General features: G+C 37.6%; 1 protein-coding gene across 2 annotated transcripts in view; it reads right to left on the bottom strand.

The window, feature by feature from the left end:
• Positions 1 to 27,519, bottom strand: part of SH3BGRL (SH3 domain binding glutamate rich protein like) — a 136,957-nt gene that overhangs the window by 25,385 nt on the left and 84,053 nt on the right. Inside the window, exons 2-3 of one of the 2 annotated variants that reach the window (XM_074323575.1) lie at positions 12,473 to 12,580; positions 621 to 806 (exon numbers count right to left, since the gene is read on the bottom strand). In XM_074323575.1, the coding sequence (XP_074179676.1) occupies positions 621 to 806; positions 12,473 to 12,499 (213 nt within the window). In that variant the 5' untranslated portion in view covers positions 12,500 to 12,580. The remainder of the gene's footprint in view (positions 1 to 620; positions 807 to 12,472; positions 12,581 to 27,519) is intronic. The other variant, XM_019717549.2, reaches the window with a different exon arrangement.

Genomic DNA, 27,519 nt, shown 5'->3' with positions numbered 1-27,519 from the left:
ATTTATACTTGAACTTGCCATGGTGCCTAGAATGGCCATAAACTACAAATTGTACTTAAATATACAGTGAATGAAGAATGAAGGAAACCACTCCATGATTTAAACGAAGACTGAGCAAGATGGCATACTTGAAAGCATCAGTCAAAGAGCATTTTTTCCCTTGTGCCTTATCTATATTCAATGAGCTAACTTAAAATTTTAAGAAAATGTGTTAATGGTACCAAAAAAAAATATTACTAGCTTCAAGTGGAAAATAAGATATTTCTCTTTTTAAACTAATTTTAATCTAAATAAGTAAAGCAGCTGACCTCTTTTCATAGGCTTCTTAATGGACATACAATTGTTCTGGTTGGAATTAAGATGAAGAAATGTACTGCTATCTATATGTCCAAGGTCTGTATTTATACATTTACAAGTAATTTTTTGGTGGATGACTCATCCATTTGCTTCCTAGTAGAAGGCAAAATACCTCGGCTGCCTAGGACGAATGCAGAACGCAGAGGATGAACTGGAGAAATGACTATACGCAGATCTGGGCAAGGGGCTGAAAGGGATAGGATGAATTTAAGGCAATCCCTTTGGGAAAAAAAAAGAAACAAGAATTTAAATTGGTTACTTACTCCACGGTACTGGCTTTCATTGAAAATCTGAGGTGGCAGCGGGTACCCTGTGGCTGGTCGACTGTTTTCAGGTACATTTTCTCTCATCCACTTCCGATTCTCTTCATTGGCGGCAATATCTTTTTCTTCAAATCCTATTTTGTTAGCTTCTAAGAAACCAAGTACATCTTGCTGTTTCTTCTTAATCTAGGGCCCAAAGGACAAGAAACTCTATTGTTGATCAAACAGCTTTTGTAGTTTTTATTTTTCAAATTCAACAAAGTCAGTGTTTGTGAACTAGGAGGAATGAAGTAAGACATGGATCAAGATTTGTGGTATCAGAGAAGATATGTGCTTTCACCTCTTTGTTATTTTGTTGTTAACAATGTCTCACAAGTGGATGGAAGAGCTTTCAGCCCCAGATCATTTTACTAACCTGACTTTTTCTTTTTTTTTCACTGAAAATCCCCACATCTAATGATGCAAAAGTGAAGGTAGCTGATGCATATCAATAACTTAAAATGCAGTTAATTCAAAAGTGTGAGTAGTAGGAAGCTGTGTTTTCTGATTATTTAGAAGTCTCTTTTAGCTTCAGTCCTTGTGCTGAAAGTCTTTCCAAACCACCTGAGTCTACTACCTATCTCAACAAGCGTCATGTAATGAACAGAAACGAATCTTTCCTTGAGAATGTTACAAGCCTCAGAGTCACTCTATGTCTCAATGTTCATTGTTTAGAATATAAACTGAATAAGAAGATATAAGAGCTAAGTCTGCCTATATAGTAAGTCTGGAATATACTTGTACCACTGATTAATCTTAACATATGCTGCAAAGGTATGGTTCATGTGTGTCTGTGCTACTTCAACTAGATTAACAGGTAAAGATAATACACTAATTTTGTTGCCTACTCATACCTATAAGAGAGCTTTAAAGTAACAAATTAACACTTTTTAGTTAGGTTTCTCCTCTAATATCAATTTCTTTTAAAACCTTAATTCACACATCGATGGTAATTTATCCAAATTTAAAACTCTTATTTAACATTTCTAAGGTGTAGAGCATAATCAATAAAAGTTTCTTCATGGAGTCACACTAAAAAGGCACATAGAGAGGAATCACCATAAATATAAAATCAAATGAAGTAGTCTTCCCAATGGAAATAAAAACGCAAAATAATAAACTTCCATACAGTCAAGGCCCCCAAGGATTTGCATACTCCCACACATGCATGCATACACAGAAGTTTTATCTTTGTCCTTTAAACTTGTTTGTCATTGTGTGTAAGTAATTTTCTCTCTCATCACACAACCCCAAGAAAAAAATTCTCAATTTCCCCCAATAGGAACTAAAATTCTACAGGCTATTTAGTTCAGAATATATTTAGTTTAGCCCTATTTAGTTTAGCCTTTCTTTAAAGATCTGTTACAATCCAGCAAAATTTGCAACAAGATAATTTTTTCTAACAGGAATCCTATTCCTTATTAGCTTATAAAATCAGTTTCAGTCTAAATACAACATATACCCCCTTTTTAATTTTGAAAAAATCAATGCAGAAGTCAAATAATCAGGCATGAATGTCTAATGGACTATACACTTGATGAAGTGTGTTGAGCAATTGGTCAATCATTTGCATATTTACAAATTTAAGTAAATATAAGGATGTCCCATAAATATGGTACTTTCGGGCACTTGGCATTCCAACAGATACTGTTTGAATGAATGAAGATTAACGTTTAGCTAACATGCTAGGAACTATATACACAGCTCTGGGTGAATGCCACCTGGCATTTTTGTGTGAGAGACAAAAGGCAGCAGACCTTTAAAATAAATAACATTTTGAGGCCTTTCCCCTAATTGAATGCTTACTATGTTGAGAACACTGTTCACTGTGCTGATTTAAGATGGTGGCCAGGTCTGGTATTCCTGGACATTATCGTATACCTTCACTAGTATCTCTACCCTCCAGCCATCAGCTCTGGACCACAAGTATTTCTCCCATGCTCCAGAACTACCTGACAATAAGTACACATGCCTCCTAGAGTGTTCTACATCTCCATAAGGCTGAACAGAATGGGCCATAATAACACTTTATTCATAGGTTCTGGTCTGTCAAACATGAACATTTGTTCAGCTTTGAATCTTCAGGGAATGTAAAAAAAATTGTTTCCTAACTTGATCATATCTGTAAGTTCAATATTTCACATATTGAGTTTATTTCCATCAAGGGATATTTTATATCTAAAGAGCTATTGCCTTTCTTACATGCCTACAGGCACATGTTCATGACAACACATCCTGACAAAGGGGTTTCAGGTGACGCTAATTTCCTATTTCCCCAATGGGACTTAAACAAAGGTACAGGGTGGCCGGATGACTCAGTTGGTTAGAGCGTGAGCTCTTAACAACACAGTTGCCTATTTGATTCCCACATGGGCCAGTGAGCTGCGCCCTCCACAAATAGATTGAAGAAAATAAGCTGCCACTGAGCTGCCGGAGGGGTGGCCAGATGGCTCAGTTGGTTAGAGTGTGAGCTCTTAACAACAAGGATGCCGGTTCAATGCCCACATGGGATGGTGGGCTGCGCCCCCTGCAACTAAGATTGAAAATGGTAACTGGACTTGGAGCTGAGCTGCGCCCTCCACAACTAGATTGAAGGATAGCAACTTGCCTTGGATACTCTATTTCCCAATATTCCCCAATTGAAAAAAAAAAAAAAAACCAACAAAAGTACACAGTAAAACGATGTGACTGCAAGAACCATACACTGCAAAAACAACTAGGAATGGGTGTCACAAGGATTCACTAAAGAATAAAATTTAAATTTCCTACAGGAAAAGATAATTTAGAGTTGTAAGTATGTGATGTCAAGGGGTAGTAGATTGGGGGAGGGGGTTATCACTTTGTGAAGGGTATAAACGATAAATGTCTATTACATTGTTTTGTACACCTGAAACTAATAAAATAAAATAAAAAGGTTATTGATAGCCTTTCATCACACAAAAGCACTTCCAGTGGACAGTGGCACTCTGCAGCAATTTAAATCAATCTTTTTTTCAAAGAGCAAACCACACCCCCCCACCTCCACACAAAGAATACTGTTATTTACGCCTACATGTCAGGGTTTGAGAATCAAGGTACCCTTCCCTCTGAAAACAAAGAGCTGGGCTACTGAGCAACTGTTGCCTGGAGGAAGCAGCTGCTCTCCAGCTAGCCTAAGTTCCTTGCCTGCCATGTCAAGGGTAAAGTTTCTTTTAAAGGAAGGAAACTGACAAGGTTTCTGCTTTAGACAGGGCCAGTGTGAATGTTTAAATTCCAAAGGAATAACAAAACTGTAATAATCATGCTTCAGATGGGAAAACAAGATTCTTTTTCATGAAAGTGTCAACCTACCATAGACCATTTAATCAAGGTGGGGTTTTTGTCTTGTTTTATAATCAACCTCTGTCACATTGTCTCAGCTGATACTTTACTAAACACTTATAAAGGGTCTAACTATGATGCACTAAAATCTAAAATGATTGCATGAAATTTTATTTAGTAGCCATTTTAACAATATTTCTTGTGTGCCTCTTACATGTGTAAGAATCTTATTAGGTTCTCTAAAATGTCTCAAGAAAAATAGCAGAAATTCCTATACAAGATTAAAATCTAGTGGGAGGGATTAGACATAGATATATTAAAAAGTTCATTTACAACATGGCATTTAAATAGGAAGCTAAGACATGGCTATCCATGTCTTATGGATGGCTATCCATACAAAGTGGTTAGGTGAGAGGGGCCAAGTGAATGACAAAGCCAATGAGTGCAAAACACTTAGAAGAGAGAACAAGCACTTACTTCTATTGTTGATGCCACTTACACTAGCCTTAATAATGATAGCTCAAATGCTGTATGTTACATTCATCTATACTGCATACAATCTACAGTTTTAGATAAAGGATGATGTAAAATTTAATATAACTGGCCATCTCTGAAAACTAAGACCACAAATGTTATAGTATATTGGACCAGAACAATGAAAATATAGTATTACAAGAGAAATCTGGAAACTTTCTAAATGGATGCTCACAATTTCTATGACTAAATTCTTACACATGAGGCCTATAAGTGAATAAACAATTGTATGGATGTGTATTTTGTCATTTTTAATGGGTTATAGTTTGTTACCTAGCTAACTTCTGCAAAGAGAAATTCAGATATATAGATTCCCTCCAATTGGTTCTGTTTATTTCAAATACTGCCCTAAGAAAGGCCACTCTAATTAGTTAGGAAAATAATAAGCCTGTCTTTGCCTACCCTGTGCATAAGGATTTAACTGTGGGGTAAAGGAGGAGTGAACAAATCACATTTGAAGCTGCCTTTTCATTCTTTTGATAATCTACTTACAAAAAATACCTAGGAAGAAAATCAAATCTGAATCCCCAGTTAGTCTGTTTGGCACTAGACCACTGTAGTATTGCCAATTGTAGTTCTTTGGTAACCAGAGAGATCTGTGTGCATTTTGAAATGAATACTGTCATGAGTACTTAAGCCACTAGCTTCCTATTGCTTAATCTAATAGTACAATCACAGCAAAAGACACTTGTTTTCAGCTTGTCTGTTTTGCAATATTTTCAAAAATGCTTTGATCACAATCAGCCATGTAAAACTTGTAATGCATAGCTCTTCACCAGCAAGTCTGCAACAAATCTGGGTTAAGATGTCTATTAAGAATTTTCTGATTGACCTCCCACCTGCACTCCTAGCTCCCTGGAGTTTTCCTGACAGTTGTCCCAAGATGTGACAGCATAAGAGCACAATATGAGGTTTGCTGCCAAAAGAAAAACAAAAAACTACTGTTATTTGCTTTTTTAGTTGCATGTCTAACCACATCACGTCCAAAGAGATGCTAAAGCCCAAGTAATTTCAAAAATAGAGCTTAGGGTGAAAAGAGGAGAAATCATATATTTAACGGTTGTTTCTCAAAAATAGCTATGTCTTAAGGTGGTCACAGTAAAGAAAGTACAGTCATGGGCTGGCCCAATGGCTCAGGTGGTTGGAGCTCCGTGTTCCTAACGTCAAAGGCTGCCGGTTCAATTCCCACATGGGCCAGTGCCAGATGGCTCAGTTGCTTGGAGCCTGAGCTCTCAACCATAAGGTTGCCAGTTCAACTCCTCGACTCCCGCAAGGGATGGTTGCCTGCGCCCCCTACAACTAAGATCGAACACGGCACCTTGAGCTGAGCTACCGCTGAGCTCCTGGACGGCTCAGTCAGTTGGAAAGTGTCCTCTCAACCACAAGGTTGCCGGTTCCAACTCCTGCAAAGGATGGTGGGCTGTGCCTCCTGCAACTAACAATGGCAACTGGACCTGAAGCTGAGCTGCACCCTCCACAACTAAGACTGAAAGGACAACAACTTGACTTGGAAGAAGTCCTGGAAGTACACACTGTTCCCCAGTAAAGTCCTGTTCCACTTCCCCAAATAAAAAAAAGAAGAAAAAGAAAGTACAGTCATACCCATTTCCTGGGTCAAAAAAGTTTTTTTTTTGACTCAATGAAATAGTTCTAAATAACTATCTATCCAGCCTTTTGTTATTTGTCACTGTTCTGTCCATACTCTTTTCTGGAGTCAGAAGGAATTTCATTCTCTCTCCTATTCCTTCAGAAATGGCTTTCTGTGTAGATCCAGAAGGCTGTGAAATATGGAGCACTGGGAGTACCATCCTACCCTAAAATTTGATCCTTCTGATGCCTGAAACCCTACCATTACTGAGTCACTACTTTGGTCTTCATAGACCAAAAGGGAAGGCAGTACACATGTTTGGCGTGGACAGAGGGACTGCCTGGAGAAACACAAGTAAGGAAGACAGTAAAGTGTCTTTGTCTACCCTAGAATTGCACCCAGAGTTTTTCCTATACAAACTCTAACAGAGGATCACCTGAAAATGCAGCATAAATGGCTGCCCCAGATAATCCAAAGAGGAAATTTCCAAGCCTTACTATATGTTAGTACTGGGGCAAGCTTTGCAGGATCAAGACCTTTAAGGAGAAAGGCAGACTAACACTTGTTGAGTGCTTACTGAGTATGAAACTCTGTGAGGCTATATACATATATCCCTTCAAACCCGCCCAACAATTCTATAAGGTTAGTATGATTAACCCCTGTAAAGTAAATATAATGTAAGTCAGGTGCCCCTTTGTGCCTTCCACTTGTTGTGTCAGGGAAACACTCTGTCCGGGTGGCACCCAGACATTGACTCCTCAGTCAGCAGGAGTAAACTCAGGAAATCATCGCCAACCTTCCTGGTTAAACAATAGGTGACCCACCGGTGGAAAGCATGAGTAGGATCACTTAGGTTGCCCTGTGGCCATAGTAACCTCATGTACATTGTGAAACTGCTGAAATTATGTGCCCTGCCTTCTACCCTAGATAATTACCCTGAAACTTGTGATTCATTGTCCCTATGCTTGCTGATTGTAATCATTATGGCCTAGCATTCTTTCCAGACTGGTGATCTATTGGAAAAAACCCTATATAATTAGTTTCCTGGGGGAGCCCTAATCGCAACTCTCCAACAGGGACGCTTGCCGGACACACCTGAAGCCAAGACGCTGTCTCGGTTCCCCAGCGCCTTGGAAACACTCTTCAGATGGGGAGAACTCGCTGTTACTCTTTGTCTTACTTTGTTTTATTCTGTCTATCTTACTTATTGACTCACTCAATAAATAGTGTTTTGCTGCCTCAACTCCATCTCAGTGTACATGATAAATGCGTATTCGACACCCAAATTCTGTGACCACTTACATGTAGCCTCTTGGGGCTACATCCCCATTTTACAAAAAGGAAATTGAGGCTCACATAGGTTAAGGAATGTGAACAAGGAGACAGAGTTTTTAATTGCCTGTACCAAATTACAAATCTAAATCTATCTAACTGCAAAGCCCTTTTCTTTTTTGCTACATGCAGTACATAATAGAATTCCAAATTTAGCTGGGGAGATAAGACTGACATATACGAAAGAGTTCCTGCTAAATTATATATTGACTATAAAGACAACAACAGTTGAGATATCTTATTTCCCTTCCAAATAGCCCTATTTAGTGAATTTGAATTCCTAGTTACTATTATGGTCTCTTTCCCATTAACCAGTCTAAACTGACCCCAATGAATTCCTAAGCTCACCAATTTGTGGTCTTGCTTGCACATAGGCAACATGCTCACAGAACTGAATGAAATGTCATGAGGCTTCTGGTTTCTCATTAACTGCACCAAGAACAATGCATCTCATGCCTCTCCTGTGTCAAGAGCTCAGCCACTTAATAGTTCTTGGGGGACAAAGCTCCTGTGGAGGGTAATAATTTCTGAACTTTACATTTACAAAGAAACAAACAAGAAAGTGCAAAAGCATCAGACCCCTTCCACTTTATTTATTTATTTTTTCAGAGCACGATTTAATAATAAAAACACATTTAATGTCACACATTCTCTTTTAATCTTTATTAAATTTATTGGAGTGACATTGGTTACTAAAATTATATAGGTTTCAAGTATACAATTCTATAATAAATCATCTATATATTGTATCGTGTGTTCACCACCCATAGTCAGTTCTCCTTCCATCACCATATATTTGACCCTACTTACCCTCTTCTACTACATTCCTCCCCTTTTAGCAATGTACTCATCACTTAAAAAAAAAGTCCAACAACCTTTCCGAAAAGCAAAATGATCAGAATATAATGCACTGTTCACTTGAAAGTAAAAACAAGCTTTAACTGAGTAAGTAACAGAGGGACTAAAGTTCCTTCTGACTCTGTAAAAAGAGTATGGACAGAGAAAAGTTTCAGATAAGAAAGGGCTTATAGATGAGATTATTCAGAACTAAAATTTCACTTAGTCAGGAAAAGCCTTTTTAACCCATAATATGAGCATTTCACTTCTTGCAGGTGACCATCATCCTACATAGTCTTATTAAATATGTTAGCAGATAAATAAATGATAGATTTTGCCAAGGGCTGAAAATGACAGAAGTGAATCATATATTGCAATCCAGCTGCTGTTAAACTGATTCCCTGTCGCCAATTTCAGCTCAACCCCAATAACTTGTTTTCAAGATTCTGCATGAGCCCTGGGCAGCCGGCCCTGCCCCACAAACTGCTGGAGGCTTGTACTTGTACAGCAGAGGGCAGCACATGGTGGCCAAGGAAGCTTTCAGTGGCAGGCAGTCAATCCCTGTTTATGCTGCAGCCTTTCTGGGGCAGCTCTCAGGGTTCTGTGGCCAAAGACAAAGGATGGCTAGCCACAGTGTTCTAGGGGCATTTGCAGAGGGGAAACAGGCTCAGTATTGGTGCAAAAACTGGTGCATTTAACTTTGAGAAAATCACCAGCCATAATCCATGAATCCCTAGGATTCCACCCCAAACTAATTCGGGCAGCATTTGGGGCCCTGTTACACTGGGTCAAAGAGCCCAGCCCGTGCACTTAAGGAGGCTCTTTCAGCCACTGAGCCTTAGGGGCAGCTGGCATGCAGCAACATGCCTAGGAGGGCTCTGGGTATTTTGCTAAGCTACCCAAGGACTGATACCGGTGACAGGGAACCTTGGTTCACAGCAAGGCCACCCACACATGCCTCCATTCCAACACAGGCAGCAACCAATTGTATATAGCTTTGTAGCTCCTACCACGTAGCCCCAGGCCAGTCACAGGAAAGGCTAAAAATGGCCTACACGGAAGCCCTACTAAGAGGTACAAGAAACAGCATAACCAGGGGCCTGCTTCAGAACACACCAGAGCACTACCCCATTGGCCCCACAAGTGGCATACCCAAAGGGTAGTCTCAACATACATAGGAGCATACTTGGGTGACTGTCCCTCTGAGGGTTCAGCTCCCACACAGCAGCTCATACATGTTTGGGCAGGCCAATCTGCACAGCCAGTCAGCCTAAGAGTAAATCCCACCCAGCAACAACAGGACAATATATACAACACACACAAAAAACATTCCTTGAACACACACACAGGATATCAGAGAGACTGTGCCACTGGACAACATAGGACACCTAGCAACATCTGAAAGACATAGGAGATCTACCTAACACATAGAAGCAAACATAGTGAGGCAACGAGAATGAGGAAACAAATAAAAATACCCCGAATAAAAGAACAACAGAAAACTCAAAAAAAAAAAAAAAAAAAAAAGAACTAAATGAACTGGAGGCAACCAAAACAAATGAGACAGAGTTTAAAACACTGGTTATAAGAATACTTAAGTAGCTGAGTGAGAACTTTAGTGAAGAAAGAATAAGCCTAAAGAAGGATATAGAAAACAGAAGAAAGAGTCAGAAATAAAGAATACAATAACTGAAGTAAACAATACACAACAAACAGCAGATTAGATGAAGTAGAGGATCAAATCAGAGATTTGGAAGACAAGGTAGCAGAAAACAGCTAATCAGAAAAACAAAAGAAAAAAGAAAAAAAATGAACATAGTTTAAGGGACCTCTGGGATAACAACAAACATTAACAACATATGCATCATAGGAGTAACAGAAGGAGAAGAGAGATGATCTAGGGGGGTTCGTCATGGGGCACAAGGATGGTTCAACACATGGAAATCAACCAATGTGAGATACCACATAAACAATAAAAGATAAAAATCATATGATTATATTAATAGATGGAGAAAAGGCATTTCACAAGATACAACATCGATTTATGATGAAAACACTTAAGAAAATGGGTATAGAAGGAAAATACCTTAACATAATAAAGGCTATATATGGCAAACCCTCAGGTAGTATCATAATTAATGGAGAAAAACTGAAGCCTGGGGGGGGGGCAGTGGCTCAGGTGGTTGGAGCACCGTGCTCTTAACATGGAGGTCGCCAGCTCGATTCCCACATAGGCCAGTGAGCTGAGCCTTCTACAGCTAAGATTGTGAGCAACAGCTCTCCCTGGAGCTGGGCTGCTGTGAGCAGCCAGAGGTTGTTGCGTGCTACCGTGGCACAGAAGCCATGAGTGGCCGGTGGCCAGCATGAGTGGCTGGCAGCTGGCGAGACCTGCCGTGTGCTGCTGTGAGCGGCCAACCCATGACTGGCAACCGACTGCCTCAGCCAGGGGGAGCATAAGGCTCATAATACCAGCATGGGCCAGGGAACTGTGTCCTACACAACTAAACTGAGAAAGAACGACCTGAACCAGAGTTGGGGGGGAGGCGGAAAGAAGGGGGAGAAAACTGAAGCCTGCTGCTCTATGTTCAGGAAAAAGACAGGGCTGCCCCCTATCACCACTGTTATTCAACATAGTTTTAGAAGTCCTAAACAGAGCAATCAGGCAAAAGAAATAAATAAAAGGCATCCAAACTGAGAATGAAGAAGTTAAATTGTCACTTTTTGTAGATGACATGATCCTTTATACAGAAAACCTTAAACACTCCACCAAAAAGCTATTAGAAATGATAAACAAATACAGTAAATTTGCTGGATACAAAATCAATGTACAACAACAATCCATTGCATTCCTATATACAAACAATGAAATCTCACAAAAAAGAAATAAAAAACATTCCTTTCACAATTACAACAAAAAGAATAAATGACCTAGGAATAAACTTAACAAAACATGTGAAAGACATATACACTGAAAAGTATAGGACATCTCTAAGAGAAACTGAAAACAGAAAGAAATGAAAAGACATTCCGTATTCATGGACTGGAAGAATCAACATAGTGAAAATGATCATATTACCCAAAGAAATATAAAGATTTAATGCAATTCTCATCAAAATCCCAATGGTATTTTTTAAAGAAATAGAACCAAAAAAATCATGAGATTTGTATGGAATCCCAAAAGACCCTGAATGACCAAAACAATCCTAAGAAAAAGAAAAATGCTGGAAGTATCACACTCCCTGACTTTAGCTTGTCCTACATGGCAAAACTATTCAAAACAGTATTGTATTGGCAGAAAAACAGACATACAGACGAAAGGAATAGAATTTAGAACCCAGAGGTAAACCCACATAAACATGGACAGATAATTTCCAACAAAGAAGCCAAAAACACACAATGGAGAAAAGACAGCCTCTTCAAGAAATGGTGCTGGGAAAATTGGAAAGCCACATGCAAAAGAATAAAACTAGACTGTTATGTGTCCTCATACAGAAAAATTAACTCAAAATGGATTGAAGAGCTAAACATAAGACATGAAAAAATAACCTGCATAGAAGAAAGCATAGGTCCTAAACTTACGGACCTTGGGTTCAAAGAGGAGTTTATGAATTTGACTGGAAAGGCAAGGGAAGTAAAAGCTAAAATAAATGAATGGGACTATAAAACTACAAAGATCCTACACAGCAAAATAAATTATCAACAAAATACAGAAGCAACTAAATAAATGGGAGAAAATATTTGCAAAAAATGTCTGCTATAAGTGGATAATATCTAAAATGTATTAGGAACTCAGACAACTCAACAACAAAAAGACAAACAATCCAATTAAAAAATGGGCATAGGACTTAATACAAATGGCCAACAGACACATGAAAAATAAATGTTCACCTTCACTAGCTAGTACAAAAATGCAAATCGAAACCACAAGATATCACCTCACACCTGTCAGAATGGCTATCATCAACAAGACAAATAATAACAAGTGCTGGAGAGACTGTGGAGAAAAAGGAACCCTCATATACTGTTGGTAAGAATGCAGATTGATAGAGCCGCTATGGAAAACAGTATGAAGGTTACTCAAAAAATTAAGAATAGTATTACCATATGACTCAACAATCCCTCTGCTGGGTATCTATCAAAAAAATCTAAAAACATTTATCCATAAAGACACGAGATCTGTCAATTACGTTCGTGAACTCGTCCTAGAAAAATTACTACATACCTCATTGCTGAATGTCACTATGGTCATCTTCAAAGTACTCCCCTTGTGAAGCTATGCACTGACACCAGCATCTAGTCCACCCTTCAAAGCAGTTCTGGAACTCTTTTTCTGGAATGGACATCAAAGCTGTCATCGTATTACCCTTGATGTCATGAATGTCATCAAAATGTCTTTTTTTCAATATTTCCTTTATCTTTGGGTAAAGAAAGAAGTCATTGGGGGCCAGATCAGGTGAGTATGGAGGGTGTTCCAATACAGTTATTTATGTACTGGCTAAAAACTCCCTCACATACAGTGCCATGTGAGCTGGTACATTGTTGTGATGCAAGAGCCATGAATTGTTGGCGAAAATTTCAAGTCGTTTTTGCCTAACTTTTTTACACTGCCTTTCCAGCACTTCCAAATACTAAACTTGGTTCATTGTTTGTCCAGTTCGTACAAATTCATAATGAATAATCCCTCAGATATAAAAAGGTTAGCAATATCCTTTTGACTCTTCATTTAGGCTGAGAGAACTTTTTCAGCCATGGAGAATTACCAGACTTTCATTCTGCATTTTGACACTTTGTTTCACATCATATTAGTACACCCAGGTTTCATCACCAGTGATAACATGGCCAAAAACATCCTCTTGCATCTCTAAAAGGTCTTGACAAACTTTGACTGCCTTTTGTTTTTGTTCATCGGTGAGCTCCTTTGGGACCATTTTTGCACACACCTTTCTCATGCCAAGATTTCCAGTTAAGATTTTCCTAACTGATCCTCTATCGATATTTACATGGTCTGCTATGCTTTTCACAGTTAGCTAATGATTTTAACGCACAATTTGATGAATTTTTGCAATGTTTTTGTCAGTTCTGTTTGTTACTGGCCGCCCTGACCTCTCTTCATCAGTGATGCATTCTCTCTCCTCAGAAAAACGTTGAATCCCTTTGTACCTTCATGGCATTATCCCCATAAACTTGGACTAATATGTCCCTGATTTCATTTCCACTCTTGCCAAGTTTAACAAGAAATTTAATGGTTATTCATTGCTCTAATTCAAGCTCAAACATTCTCATGATGGCACACAAAAACACAAAACAACAATAATGAATTCCACTTCAGCAATACACCACCAAACATTGACATGAACACAGCTGTGAGACACTGATATACCAAGGTTATGAAAGCTTACAGAGCTGTTTGTACAGTGCTGCAAATGTTAGCACACAGTAGCAAGTTCATGATCATAATTGTCAAACGTCATAGAGGATGAATTATAGAATTGTACATTTAAAAGCTATGTATTTTTATTGCTCATTATCACCCCAATTAATTTTAATAAAAAATAGAAGTAGAAGAGAGGAACCAAGGGATCAAAAACCTATTTGAAGAATTAATGACTGAAAATGTCCCTAAACCTTGGAAGAAAATGGATATACAAGCTCAGGAAGTTCAGAGAGTCTCAAACAAGATGAATCCAAACAGGCCCACACCAAGACACATCATAATTAAAATGGCAAAGGTTAGAGATAAAGAGAGAATCCAAAAAGCAGCAAAAGAAAGACAATTAATTACTTACAAGGGAGCACCCATGCGACAATCAGCTGATTTCTCAACAGAAACTTTTCAGGCCACCAGGGAGTGGCAGGAAATATACAAAATGATGAAAAGCAGGGATCCACAACCAAGAATACATAGCAATTATTGAAGGAGAGATAAAGAGCTTTCGAGGCAAGAAAAAGCTAAAGGAATTCATTAAAACCAAGCCAGTATTACAAGAAATGCTAAAAGGACTTCTCTAAGAAGAAGGGGAAAACAAGTAAACAAACAAATGAAGATCCATAATGTGAATAATAAACTGGCAATAACTATGTGCCTATCAATAATCAGTTTAAATGTAAGTGACAAAAAGCTCCCATCAAAATATATACACTAGGTGAATAGATAAGAAAACAAGACGCATACACACGATGTCTATAAGAAACTCACCTCATATCAAAAGACACAGAGAGACTGAAACTAAAGGGAAGGAAAAAGATATTTCATGCAAATGAAAATGAGAAAAAAGCTGGGCAAAACTTATATCAGACAAAATAGGCTTTAAAACAAAGACTATAATAAGAGACAAACCCATTATATAATAATAAATGGATCAAACCAACAAGAGGACATAACCCTAGTAAAAATTTATGCACCCAACATAGGAGCACCTAATACTAAAACAAATATTGACCAACATAAAGGGAGGGATTGACAATAACACAAGCATAGTAAGGGACTTTTACACACCATTGACAACAAGGGACATATCTACCAGAAAGAAAATCAACAAGGAAACAGTGGCCTTAAATGACACACTAGAACAGATTAATTTAATTTATTTTTTTAAAGCATTTCATCCCAAGGCAGTAAAACATACACTCTTTTCAAGTGTATATGAAATATTTTCCAAGGTAGACCACATTTAGTCCACAAAACAAGTTTCAATAAATTTAAGAAGTTTGAAATCACATCAAGCAGTTTCCAAGGCTACACTGATGTGAAACTAGAAATCAATTACAAGGGGGGAAAAAAAAACACCTCAGGGGAGACCTCTTCAAAATGGCGGCATGAGGTGAGCCTCTGGAAATCTCCCCTGGAATTGACAATAAATTAAATAGCTATAACACCACAAAGGACTCCCTGCACAGCAGACAGGCAAGATGAAGAGGCTCACTACTGAATTCACCTAAAGGTGGGCAAACTGCGCGAGCAGGGGAGGGGGAAAGGGAGAAGTGCGGAGATGGAGCCAAGGGACAAAGACCTAGCTCAGTGCTCCGACCTCGCTGCATCCAGAAACTACTGCAGCTGCGGGAGACGGAAGACCTCGGACTGCTAGGGCGCCGTTTCTCGCCCACAGGGCTGAGGGGACAGCATATCAAACGGCTGAACCCAACGATCACAGCAGAGACCTCAGAGCAAAGACTGAGGGACGGAGGCTGAAAATAGTGATTTAAGCACTCATGGCCGAGCAGAGAACAGAAGCCATGGGCACTGAGACTAGCTGCCCCCTCCTTACCCTCCCAGAGTTTGCCACGCCCCCACATGCCCAGTGCTAGAAACAGAAAAGTAGGAGTGTCAGATCAAAAGAACAGAATATTTAACACACAATGGGATTTATAGATGATGTAATACAGAATTGTACACCTGAAATCTATGTAATTTTACTAACAATTGTCACCCCAATAAATTTAAAAAAAAAAATCAAAAAAAAAAAAAAAAACAAGAAAAAAAACAGAACAGAATACTTGCAGTTCTGAGAACTGTGGTCCGCAGAAACAGATTTGCAGCCCAACTAGCTCCGGCAAAGGGGAGGGAGCTTTGGAAGCAGGACAGGCTGTGGTGTTGGTCACTTCCATTGCTCTGGGCCACCTCTCACAACTCACCCTGCCCCTGGCCCCACCTTACTGGGTGGATCCCTGCAGGAGTAAACAGAACTGCTGAAACATAGGGCTCTGAATCTGGTGCAGGAAGAGCTTTGGAACTTCAAAAGCTCTCCACATCCCCACAGGGACTATGCGCCCTATGACCCAGGCAAACTGTTTACAGAGGAGAAGTCCGCATTGCAGGGAATCCCCCCATTGTGTGAAAAGCTAGAATAGTGCAGAGAAAACATAAACTACAGTATGAAAGAGAAAAAAGGGCTGCAGTCGGAGGGAAAATAAAACATTCTACCAACACCTACCAGAAAACTAAAGAAAGACCTCTTCCTATCAACCTGTTGCAGAAGTCACTCCTATAGATGTCCAGAAAGAGATATAATAAATTATTAATTGCCATGAATAACCAAGGCAACAAGACAGCTCAGAAAGAAAGTGAAAACTCTCCAGAAAATGAATTTAAAGTTATGGAAATATGTGACTTAAATGACAGAGAATTCAAGATAGCAGTTCTGAAAAAACTCAACGAGATGCAAGAAAACACAGAAAGGCAGTTTAATGAACTCAGAAACACAATCAAAGAACAAAATGAACATTTTACCAAAGAGATTGAAATTTTTAAAAAGAACCAAATAGAATTTCTGGAGATTAAGAACTCAGTAGAAGAAATGAAGAATGAAATAGCCAGCTTAGGTAGTAGAGTTGACCAGATGGAGGAAAGAATCAGTGACATCGAAGATAGACACCTGGAAATGACACGGATGGAAGAAGAAAGAGACTTGAGACTTAAAAGAAATGAAAGAACTCTACAAGAACTTTCTGACTCCATCAGAAAGAGCAATATAAGAATAATGGGCATACCAGAAGGAGAAGAAAGAGAGAAGGGAACAGAGTATATTCAAACAAATAGTCGATGAGAACTTCCCAAACTTGTGGAAAAAACTGGATCCTCAAATCCAAGAAGCAAATAGAACACCTAATTACCTCAATCCCAACAGGCCTTCTCCAAGGCACATTGTATTGAAGCTGTCTAAAATCAACGACAAAGAAAGAATCCTCAAGGCAGCCAGGGAAAAGAAGATGGTAACTTACAAAGGAAAGCCCATTAGATTATCATCAGATTTCTCAGCAGAAACTCTACAAGTCAGGAGGGAGTGGAACCAAATATTCAAAATATTGAAAGAGAGAAATTATGAGCCAAGAATAATATATCCAACAAAGATATCCTTTAGATATGAAGGAGGAATAAAGACCTTTCCAGACATACAGAAGCTGAGGGAATTTTCTAACATACGACCTGCACCACAAGAAATACTAAAGGAGGCTATTCGACCACCATCAACAGGGACAATTTGTGGCAACCAAAACTCAAAAAGGGGGAGAGTAAAGGCCTGAACCAGAATATGGGAATGGAGAAAGTAAGCATGCTGAAGAAAATGGAACACTCTAATTATCAAACTTTCTTTTACATAAACTTAAGGGTAACCACTCAAAAAAAATCCAGAACTGAAATATATACTGTAATAAGAGAAGAAACAGAGGTAAACATCATAGAATACCACCACACAGAAATAATGGACAACAACAAAAAATCAAAGAAACAATGGAGACACAGCCTTACCAGAAAACTAAAGATAGAATGACAGGAAATCCTCACATATCAATAATCACCCTAAATGTAAATGGACTGAACTCACCAATAAAAGCACAGAGTAGCAGATTGGATCAAAAAACTAAACCCAACCATATGCTGTCTCCAAGAGACACATCTCAGCTACAAGGACAAGCATAGACTCAAAGTGAAAGGGTGGAAATTGACACGCCAAGCAAATGGTATCCAGAGAAAATCAGGTGTAGCCATACAGATATCAGATGAAACAGACTTCAGGGTGAAAAAGATAACAAGAGACAAAGATGGACATTTCATAATGATAAAGGGGACTATACAACAAGAAGACATAACAGTCATCGATATTTATGCTCCCAATCAGGGAGCACCTAAATATACCAAGAAACTACTAACAGAATTAAAGGGAGAAACTGACCAAAACACAATTATACTAGGGGACTTAAATACATCATTGACAGCTATGGATAGATCATCCAAACAGAAAATAAATAACGAAATAGCAGCCCTAAATGACACATTAGCTGAAATGGACATAATTGACATTTATAGAGCACTTCATCCTAAAACATCAGACTATACATTTTTTCTAGTGTACATGAAACATTCTCAAGGATAGACCATATATTGGGACATAAAACTAACCTCAGCAAATTTAAGAAGATTGAAATCATACCAAGCATATTCTCTGATCACAAGGCTTTGAATTTGGATATCAACTGCAAAAAGAAAGCAGGGAAAACCACAAATATATGGAGATTAAACAACATACTTTTAAAGAACGACTGGGTCAAAGAAGAAATTAGAGGTGATCAAAAGATACATAGAAACAAATGACAGTGAAAATACATCCTACCAAAATTTTTGGGATGCAGCGAAAGCAGTTTTAAGAGGGAAATTTATATCATTACAGGCCTATCTCAAGAAACAAGAAAAATCCCAAATAAATAACCTCACGTTACACCTTAAAGAACTAGAAAACAAGAACAAATGAAACCTAAGGTCAGCAGAAGACAGGAAATAATAAAAATCAGAGCAGAACTAAATGAAATAGAGAACAAAAAGACAATAGAAAAAATTAATGTGACAAAGAGCTGGTTCTTTGAAAAGATTAACAAAATTGACAAACCTTTGGCTAGGCTCACTAAGATAAAAAGAGAGAAGACACTAATAAACAAAATCAGAAATGAAAAAGGGGAAGTTATCACAGATGCCACAGAAATACAAAGGATCATCCAAGAATACTATGAAGGACTATATGCCACCAAATTCAATAACCTAGAAGAAATGGACAAGTTCTTAGAAACATATAGCCTTCCTAGGCTGAACCATGAAGAACTGGAAAATCTAAACAGACCGATCACCAGTAAGGAAATTGAATCAGTCATCCAAAACCTTCCCAAAAGCAAAAGTCCGGGACCAGATGGCTTCACTAGTGAATTCTACCAAACCTTCAAAGAAGATCTAATACCAATCCTGCTCAAACTCTTCCATAAAACTGAGGAAGAGACAATAGTCCCTAACTCATTTAATGAGGCCAACATTACCCTGACATCAAAACCTGGTAAGGACAACACAAAAAAAACTACAGACCAATATCTCTGATGAATACAGATGCAAAAATCCTAAACAAAATTCTAGCAAATCGAATACAACAATGCATTTAAAAGATTATTCATCACGACCAAGTGGGGTTCACCCCGGGGCACAAGGATGGTTCAACATCTGTAAATCCATCAATGTGATACATCACATAAACAAAATAAAGGACAAAAATCATATGATTATATCAATTGATGCAGAAAAAGCATTTGACAAGATACAACATCCATTTATGATTAAAACACTTAATAAAATAGGTATAGAAGGAAAATACCTTAACATAATAAAGGCCATATATGACAAACCCTCAGCTAATCTCATAATTAATGGTGAAAAACTGAAGCCCTTTGCTCTACGTTCAGGAACATGACAGGGCTGTCCCCTATCACCTCTGCTTTTCAACATAGTGTTGGAAGTCCTCGCCAGAGCAATCAGGCAAGAGAAAGAAATAAAAGGCATCCAAATTGGGAATGAAGAAGTTAAATTGTCACTCTTTGCAGATGACATGATGCTATATATAGAAAACCCTAAAGACTCCACCAAAAAGCTATTAGAAACAATCAACGAATACAGTAAAGTTGCTGGCTACAAAATCAACGTACAAAAGTCCATTGCATTCCTATATACTAACAATGAAATCTCAGAAAAAGAAATAAAAAAACAATTCCTTTTGCAATTGCAGCAAAAGGAATAAAATACCTAGGAATAAACTTAACCAAGGATGTGAAAGACCTATATGCTGAAAACTATAAGACATTTTTAAAAGAAATTGAAGAAGACACAAAGAAATGGAAAGACATTCCGTGCTCATGGATTGGAAGAATCAACATAGTTAAAATGGCCATATTACCCAAAGCAATATACAGATTTAATGCAATCCCCATCAAAATCCCAATGGCATATTTTAAAGAAATAGGACAAAAAATCATCAGATCTGTTTGGAACCACAAAAGACCCTGAATCACCATAGTAATCCTAAGAAAAAAAGAATAATGCTGGCGATATCACACTTCCTGACTTTAGCTTTTACTACAGGGCAAAAATAATCAAAACAGTTTGGTATTGGCAGAAAAACAGACACACAGAACAATGTAATAGAATTGAGAACCCAGAAATAAAACCACATAAATATGGACAGATAATTTTTGATGAAGAAGCCAAAAACATACAATGGAGAAAAGACAGCCTCTTCAATAAATGGTGCTGGGAGAATTGGAAAGCCACATGCAAAAGAATGAAACTGGACTGCTATCTGTCACCATGTACCAAAATTAATTCAAAATGGATCAAAGACTTAAGCATAAGACCTGAAACAATAAACTGCATAGAAGAAAACATAGGTACTAAACTTATGGACCTTGGGTTCAAAGAGCATTTTATGAATTTGACTCCAAAGGCAAGGGAAGTAAAAGCTAAAATAAATGAATGGGACTATATCAAACTTAAAAGCTTCTGCACAGCAAAAGAAACCATCGACAAAATAAAGAGGCAACCAACTGAATGGGAGAAGATTTTTGCAAACAGTGCCTCCGATAAGGGGCTAATATCCAAAATATACAAGGAACTCATGCAACTCAACAACAAAAAACAAACAACCCAATTGAAAAATGGGCAGAGGACCTGAAGAGACATTTCTCCAAAGAGGACATACAAATGGCAAATAGACATATGAAAAAATGCTCAACATCACTAATCATCAGAGAAATGCAAATAAAAACCACAATGAGATATCACCTCACCCCAGTTAGAATGGCTATCATCAACAAGACAAATAGTAACAAGTGTTGGAGATGCTGTGGAGATAAAGGAACCTTCATACACTGTTGGTGGGAATGCAGACTGGTGCATCCGATATGGAATGCAGTATGGCGGTTCCTCAAAAAGTTACAAATAGAATTACCGTATGAGCCAGCAATCCCACTCCTAGGTATCTATCCAAAACATCTGAAAACATTTATCCATAAAGACACCTGTGCTCCGATGTTCATTGCAGCTTTATTTACAGTGGTGAAGACATGGAAACAACCAAAATGGCCTTCGATAGATGAATGGATAAAGAAGTTGTGGTATATATGCACAATGGAATATTATTTGGCGGTAATGAAATATGACCATTTGTGACAACATGGATGGATCCTGAGAATATAATGCTAAGCAAAATAAGTCAGACAGAAAAAGCAGAGAATTATATGATTTCACTGATATGTGGTATATAAACCAAAAACAACAAAAGAACAAGACAAACAAATGAGAAACAAAAACTCATAGACACAGACAATAGTTTAGTGGTTACCAGAGGGTAAGGAGGGACGTTGGTGGTAGATGAGAGTAAAGGGGATCAAATATATGGTGATGGAAGAACTGACTCTGGGTGGTGAACACATAATGGGATTTATAGAGGATGTAACACAGACTTGTACACCTGAAATCTATGTAATTTTACTAACAATTGTCACCCCAATAAACTTTAATATATATATATATATATATATATATATATATATATGTATATGTATATGCATATGTATATATACATATATATATAAACTGAAAAACATACAAACACATGGAGGCTCAATGACATGTTACTAAACAATGAATTGCTTAATGATAAGATCACGAAAGAGATCAAAATATACCTCGAGACAAAGGAAAATGAAAACATCATCCATAATCTACAAGATACAGTAAAAGGAGTCCAAAGAGGGAAATTCATAGTAATGCAGGCCTACCTAAAGAAAAAAAACACTCAAATTAACAATCTAATTTACACCTAAAGGAACTGGAAAAAGAACAGCAAACAAAGCCCAAAGTAAGAAGAATAAAAGGAATAGTAAAGTTCAGAGTAGAAATAAACAAAATAGAGGTTGAAAAAAAACCAAAAAAAAAAAAATGCAAAAGGTCAATGAAACCAACAGCCAGTTATTTGCAAAGATAAACAAAATTGATAAACCATTAACCAGAGACATCAAGAGAAAGGGAGGACCCAAATAAATAAAATCAGAAATGAAAGAGGAAAAGTGACAACAGACACTACAAAAATACCAAAAAAAAAATATTAAGGAAATACTACGAGCAACTATACAGCAACAAATTAAACAACCTGGAAGAAAAGGAAAAATTCCTAAAAGCATACAATCTTCCAAGGGTGAATAAAAAAGAAACAGTAAATCTGAACTGACCTATTATTACTAATGAAATAGAGTCAGTAATCAACAAGCTCCCAACAAAAAATAGTCCTGTACGAGATAGATGGCTTCACAGGTGAATTTTTGTTTTTATAAAAGTTTATTGGGGTGACAATGGTTAGTAAAGTTACATAGGTTTCAAGTGTAGATGAGGGTAAATGGGATCAAATATAAAGATGAAAGGAGAACTCACACAGGTGAATTTTAAGAAAATTAAAAAAGAAATTAATACCTATTCTTTTCAAATTGTTCCAAAACAATTTCAAGAGGAGTGCAGGTTCCCAAGCTCATACTATGAGGCCACCATTAGCCTGATTCCAAGACCAAACAAAGACATAAGAAAAAAATTATAGGACAATATCCCTAATGAACATAGATGCAAAAATCCTGAACAAAATGTTAGCAAACCAAATTCAGCAATATATTAAAAAAGATCATATACCATGATCAAATGGGATTCATTTCTGGTATGCAAGGTTAATTCAATATCCCCAAATCAATTAATGTGATATAACACAAAAACAAAATGAAAAATAAAAATCATATGGTCATACCAATAGATGCAGAAAAATGTGTGACAAAATCCAGAATCCATTTATATAAAAACTCTCAGCAAAGTGGAAGTAGAGGGAACCTATCTCAACATAATACAGGCCATGTATGACAAATTACAGCTAACATCATACTCAATGGGGATAAGCTAAAAACATTCCCAGAAACAAGACAAAGATGTCTACTTTCACCACTTTTATTCAACATACTGAAATAAAATAGTTCTAGCCACAGCAATCAGGAAATAAAAAGAAATAAAAGGCAGCCAAATGGGAAATGAAGAAGTAAAACTGTCATTTGCAGATGACATGATACTGTACATAGAGACCCCTAAAGAGTCCACCAAAAAACTATTAGAAGTGACGTATGAATTTAGTAAAGTAGCAGGATACAGAATTAATATTCAGAAACTGATAGCACTTTATACACCACTAATGAAGTATCAGAAAGAGAAATTAAGAAAAAAAATCCCATTTACAATTGCATGAAAAAACTAAAATATCCAGAAATAAATTTAGACAAGGAAGTAAAAGATCTGTACTCAGAAAATTACAAGGCATTGAAGAGAGAAATTTAAAAAAGATACAAACAAATGGAAATATATTCCCTGTTTATGGATATGATGAACTAATATCGTTAAAATGCCCATGCTACTCAAAGCAATCTACAGATTTAATGCAATCCCTATCAAAATATCAATGGCATTTTTTTCACAGAATCCTAAAATTTATATGGAACTGTAAAAGACACTGAATAGCCATGGCAATCTTGAGAAAGAAGAACAAAGCTGGAGGCATCACTCTACCTGATACCAAACACTTCTACAAGGCTATAGTAATCAAACAGCTGAAGCAATCCTAAGAAAACTGAACAATGCTGGAGGTATCACACTCCCTTACTTCAGCTTGTACTACAGAGAAACAATAATAAAAACAGTATGGTATTGGCATAAAAACAGACATGTAGAACAATGGCATAGAATAGAGAGCCCAGAAATAAATCCATGCCTGTACGGCTAACTTAATCTATGACAAAGGAAGCAAGAATATAAATTGGGGTAAAGACAGTCTATTTAATAATTGGTGCTGGGAAAACTGGACAGATACATGGAAAAAATGAAACTGGACCATCTTCTTACTCCATATACAAGCATAAACTAAAAATAGTTTAAAGAGTGAAATGTAAGACCCAAAACCATAAAACTCCTAGTAGATAATATAGGCAATAAACTCTCAGACATTACCCTTAGTAATATTTTTATTGATATTTTTCCATGGGCAAAGAAAACTAAAGAAAAAATAAAGAAATGGGACTAAATCAAACTAAAAATTTTTTTACACAGTACACGAAATCATCAACAAAGCAAAAAGATATCCTACTGAATGGGAGAAGACATGCACCAATGACACATCTGATAAGGGGTCAATATCCAAAATTTATAAAAAACACTCATACAACTCAACACCAAAAAAAAACAAAAACAATCCAATAAAAAAAAAAAAAAATGGGCAGAGGACCTGAACAGACATTTCTCAAAAGAAGACATGGAGATAGCCAAGAGACTCATGAAAAAATGCTCAAGGTCACTAATTATCAGAGAAATGAAAATAAAAAAACCCAGTGACATATCACTTCACACCTGTCAGACTGGCCATCATCAATAAATCAAGAAACAAGTGTTGGTGAGGATATGGAGGAAAAGGAATCCTCATGCACTGTTGGTGGGATTGCCAATTTGTGCATTTACTGTGGAAAACAGTATGGAGGTGCCTCAAAAAATTAAAAATAGAGCTACCCTATGACCCACCAATTTCACTCCTGAGTATTTGTCCAAAGAAATCCAAAACATTATTTCAAAAAGATATATGCACCCCCATGTTTACTGCAGTGCTATTTACAATAGCCAAGGCATGGAAACAACCAAAATGCCCATCAATAGATAACCGGATAAAGAAGATGTGGTACATATGTACAATGGAATATTACTTGGCCATAAAAAGAATGAAATATTGCCACATACAACACCATGGATGGACCTAGAGGGTATTACGGTTAGTGAAATAAGTCATAGTGAGAAAGACAAATACCACATGTTCTCACTTATATATGAAATCTAAAGAACAAAAGAACAAACAAAACTGAAACAGACTCATAGATACAGAGAACAAACTTATTGTTACTAGGTGCGAGGGGATTTGGAAGGCTGGTGAGTAAGGTGAAAGGATTAAGAAGTACAAATTGCTAGTTACAGTAGAGCCATAGTGAATATAGTCAATAGTATTGTAAAACTTATGTATAATGTCAGATGGGTACTGCACTTATTAGGTGTATCTCTTCGTCAGTTATAGAAGTGTCTAACCACTATGCTGTACACCTGAAACTAATATAAAATAATATTTAATGTCAACTATAATTGAAAAATAGTCACAGGGATGTGTAGTGCAGCAAGAGCAATAGAGGCAATAATGTTCTAATAACTGTACAGTGTCGGGTGAGTAGTAGACTTGTCCACAGTAGACTTACCACGTTGTGAATTATATAAATGTCTGATCACTATGTTGTTCTGCATGCCTGAAACTAATAAAAAAAGAAATACAAGAAAAAAAAATCCTACACACCCAGGATTATTTAATGGACAAACATGTCTTCAATATTCAATAGCCCACAATATCATTGTTTGTTTTAAGATATAAGTTAATATTTATTATAATAACACTAGATGGGCAAGAAAAATCAAGAATGTGCTAAATAAAATTAGTGTTCAGGTGATTTCCATTAAAAAGAAAAAATAAGTAAATATTTGTTAAAAAAATCTGCATAAGGAGGACATCTCTATATGCATTCGCTTCCCCCTCCTAGTCCTCGATCAGATCAGGCTGCCTTTACTTCACCTTGAGCTTGTTCTGCCCAAAATCCACAGGGCTTTTTCTCTGTTCCCTTCAATTGCAATTCTTCCCTAACTCCACTGATGCAATTCTAACCACTCATCCAGGTTCACTCCCCTCTGTGAAAGTCCTTGGTGGCCACTGCAGCCCTCTCACTCTGATTTTCTATAGTCTGTATCACCCAGTATAGAGCTTAATCAAATACATGTAATACCAACGTTTGCTAATCTCTTCACTTGTCAAAGTATCATCTCTTCATTAGTTAGTTGATAAGGCACCTGAAAGTAGGAGCTATGCCTTTTGCTTGTGTCTCCTCACATAGTGCTCACCTTCAGGCTGGACACAAAGTAGATAGTCAAAACTGATTGATCTCACAATATTGTTTTAAATTCGGGACCATCAAAATATTTTACTTTTAGGTTTTTATTTTTATTTTAATAAACTTCAGTTTTGGAATAATTTTACATTTACTGAAAATTTGCAGCTATAATGAAGAAGGGTTCCCAGATGGCTGTGTCTCTGTTTCCCCTGTTGTTAACATCTTACCTCACAGTGGTACATTTGTCACAGCTAAGAAACAAACATTAGTACAGAACTATTAATTAAACTCCAGACTAGTTGAATTTCACGTTTTTCCACTAAAGTCATTTTTTGGTTTCAAGATCCCTTCTACAATGCCAGGTGCAACACAGGAGCTCAATTCCTGGCAGGTGAACATTGGATACGGTGAGGCCAAAAAGTAACAGCAACAGAGCCATGGATAGGGGGTTCATACCACTATATTTTCGAGGGCGGCCTGTGGAGACACAAGAAAAAAACATTCACCAATACCCTATGTGGGGACAGAGTCCCAGAGAGCAGTTTCCAGGCTCTTGGCCTCACACAAAAAGGTGCTGGCTCGATTATCAGATGGCCACCAGCTGTAATCAGATGGCCCCCCACTGTGTCTGGGTGGCCATCAGCTGTTACCGATTAGCCATTAGCCACTAATAAAACTGCCATGGCTACGCTAGGGGGTTGGTTGGCAGAGAAGCGGACTGAGGATTGCGGATCATGTGGCTCCTGCTTCCTGTATCTCCAACCCAGCCGCCAGCGAGAATATAGTGGTATGAACTCCCCTATCCATGGCTCCATTGGTGTTCCTTTTTGGCCTCACCATGTCCTGCGTTCTTGTTTGGGGAGTGGGACCAGAGTACCTAAGTGACAGAGTGGTTATTCAAAAGTAACATGCATCATTCTTTGCGGGTGACTGGGCTGAATTTCTCATAAATTAACTGTTACCCAGAAATATGTCTTCAAAAGAAATTCCCTGGATTAAACATCCGTGCATCAAATTAGATTGATGAGTTCTCCAAAATGGATTGGAGAAAACTCCATTAGTGTTTTTTAATTATGTTTTAAACACCTTTTTCAATATCAGATAGTTATGCCACCCTTAAAGTACTGATGACTGCGGCATTTTCAATAGGCCTATATACATTTCATTTACCTAAGGTTTGAATACAGGGAGACATTGTTGAGGATTACTGTTTGCAACAGACTCTCGTCCATCCCCAACTAGCAAACATAAGTCCTTATTCTCTAAAATACCATTTGGAAATTCTAGAACAAAGATGATTAGAAGATAGAGCCCTCGGAAATCTCCAGAGCCCAACAGAGCACCTCACTGCTAGCACATTCCATGGTAGGGACACAGCAGCTGCTCTATGCAAAGCATAGAAGGACTGAAGCTCAAAAGTTGCACAAATGTTAGAGCTTCTGGGCTCACAGAAGCTATGGGTTCATTCTG

Source organism: Rhinolophus sinicus, chromosome X, assembly GCF_036562045.2.
Source record: "Rhinolophus sinicus isolate RSC01 chromosome X, ASM3656204v1, whole genome shotgun sequence".
Lineage (NCBI taxonomy): Eukaryota > Metazoa > Chordata > Mammalia > Chiroptera > Rhinolophidae > Rhinolophus > Rhinolophus sinicus.
This window is presented reverse-complemented; position numbering and strand designations above follow the sequence as displayed.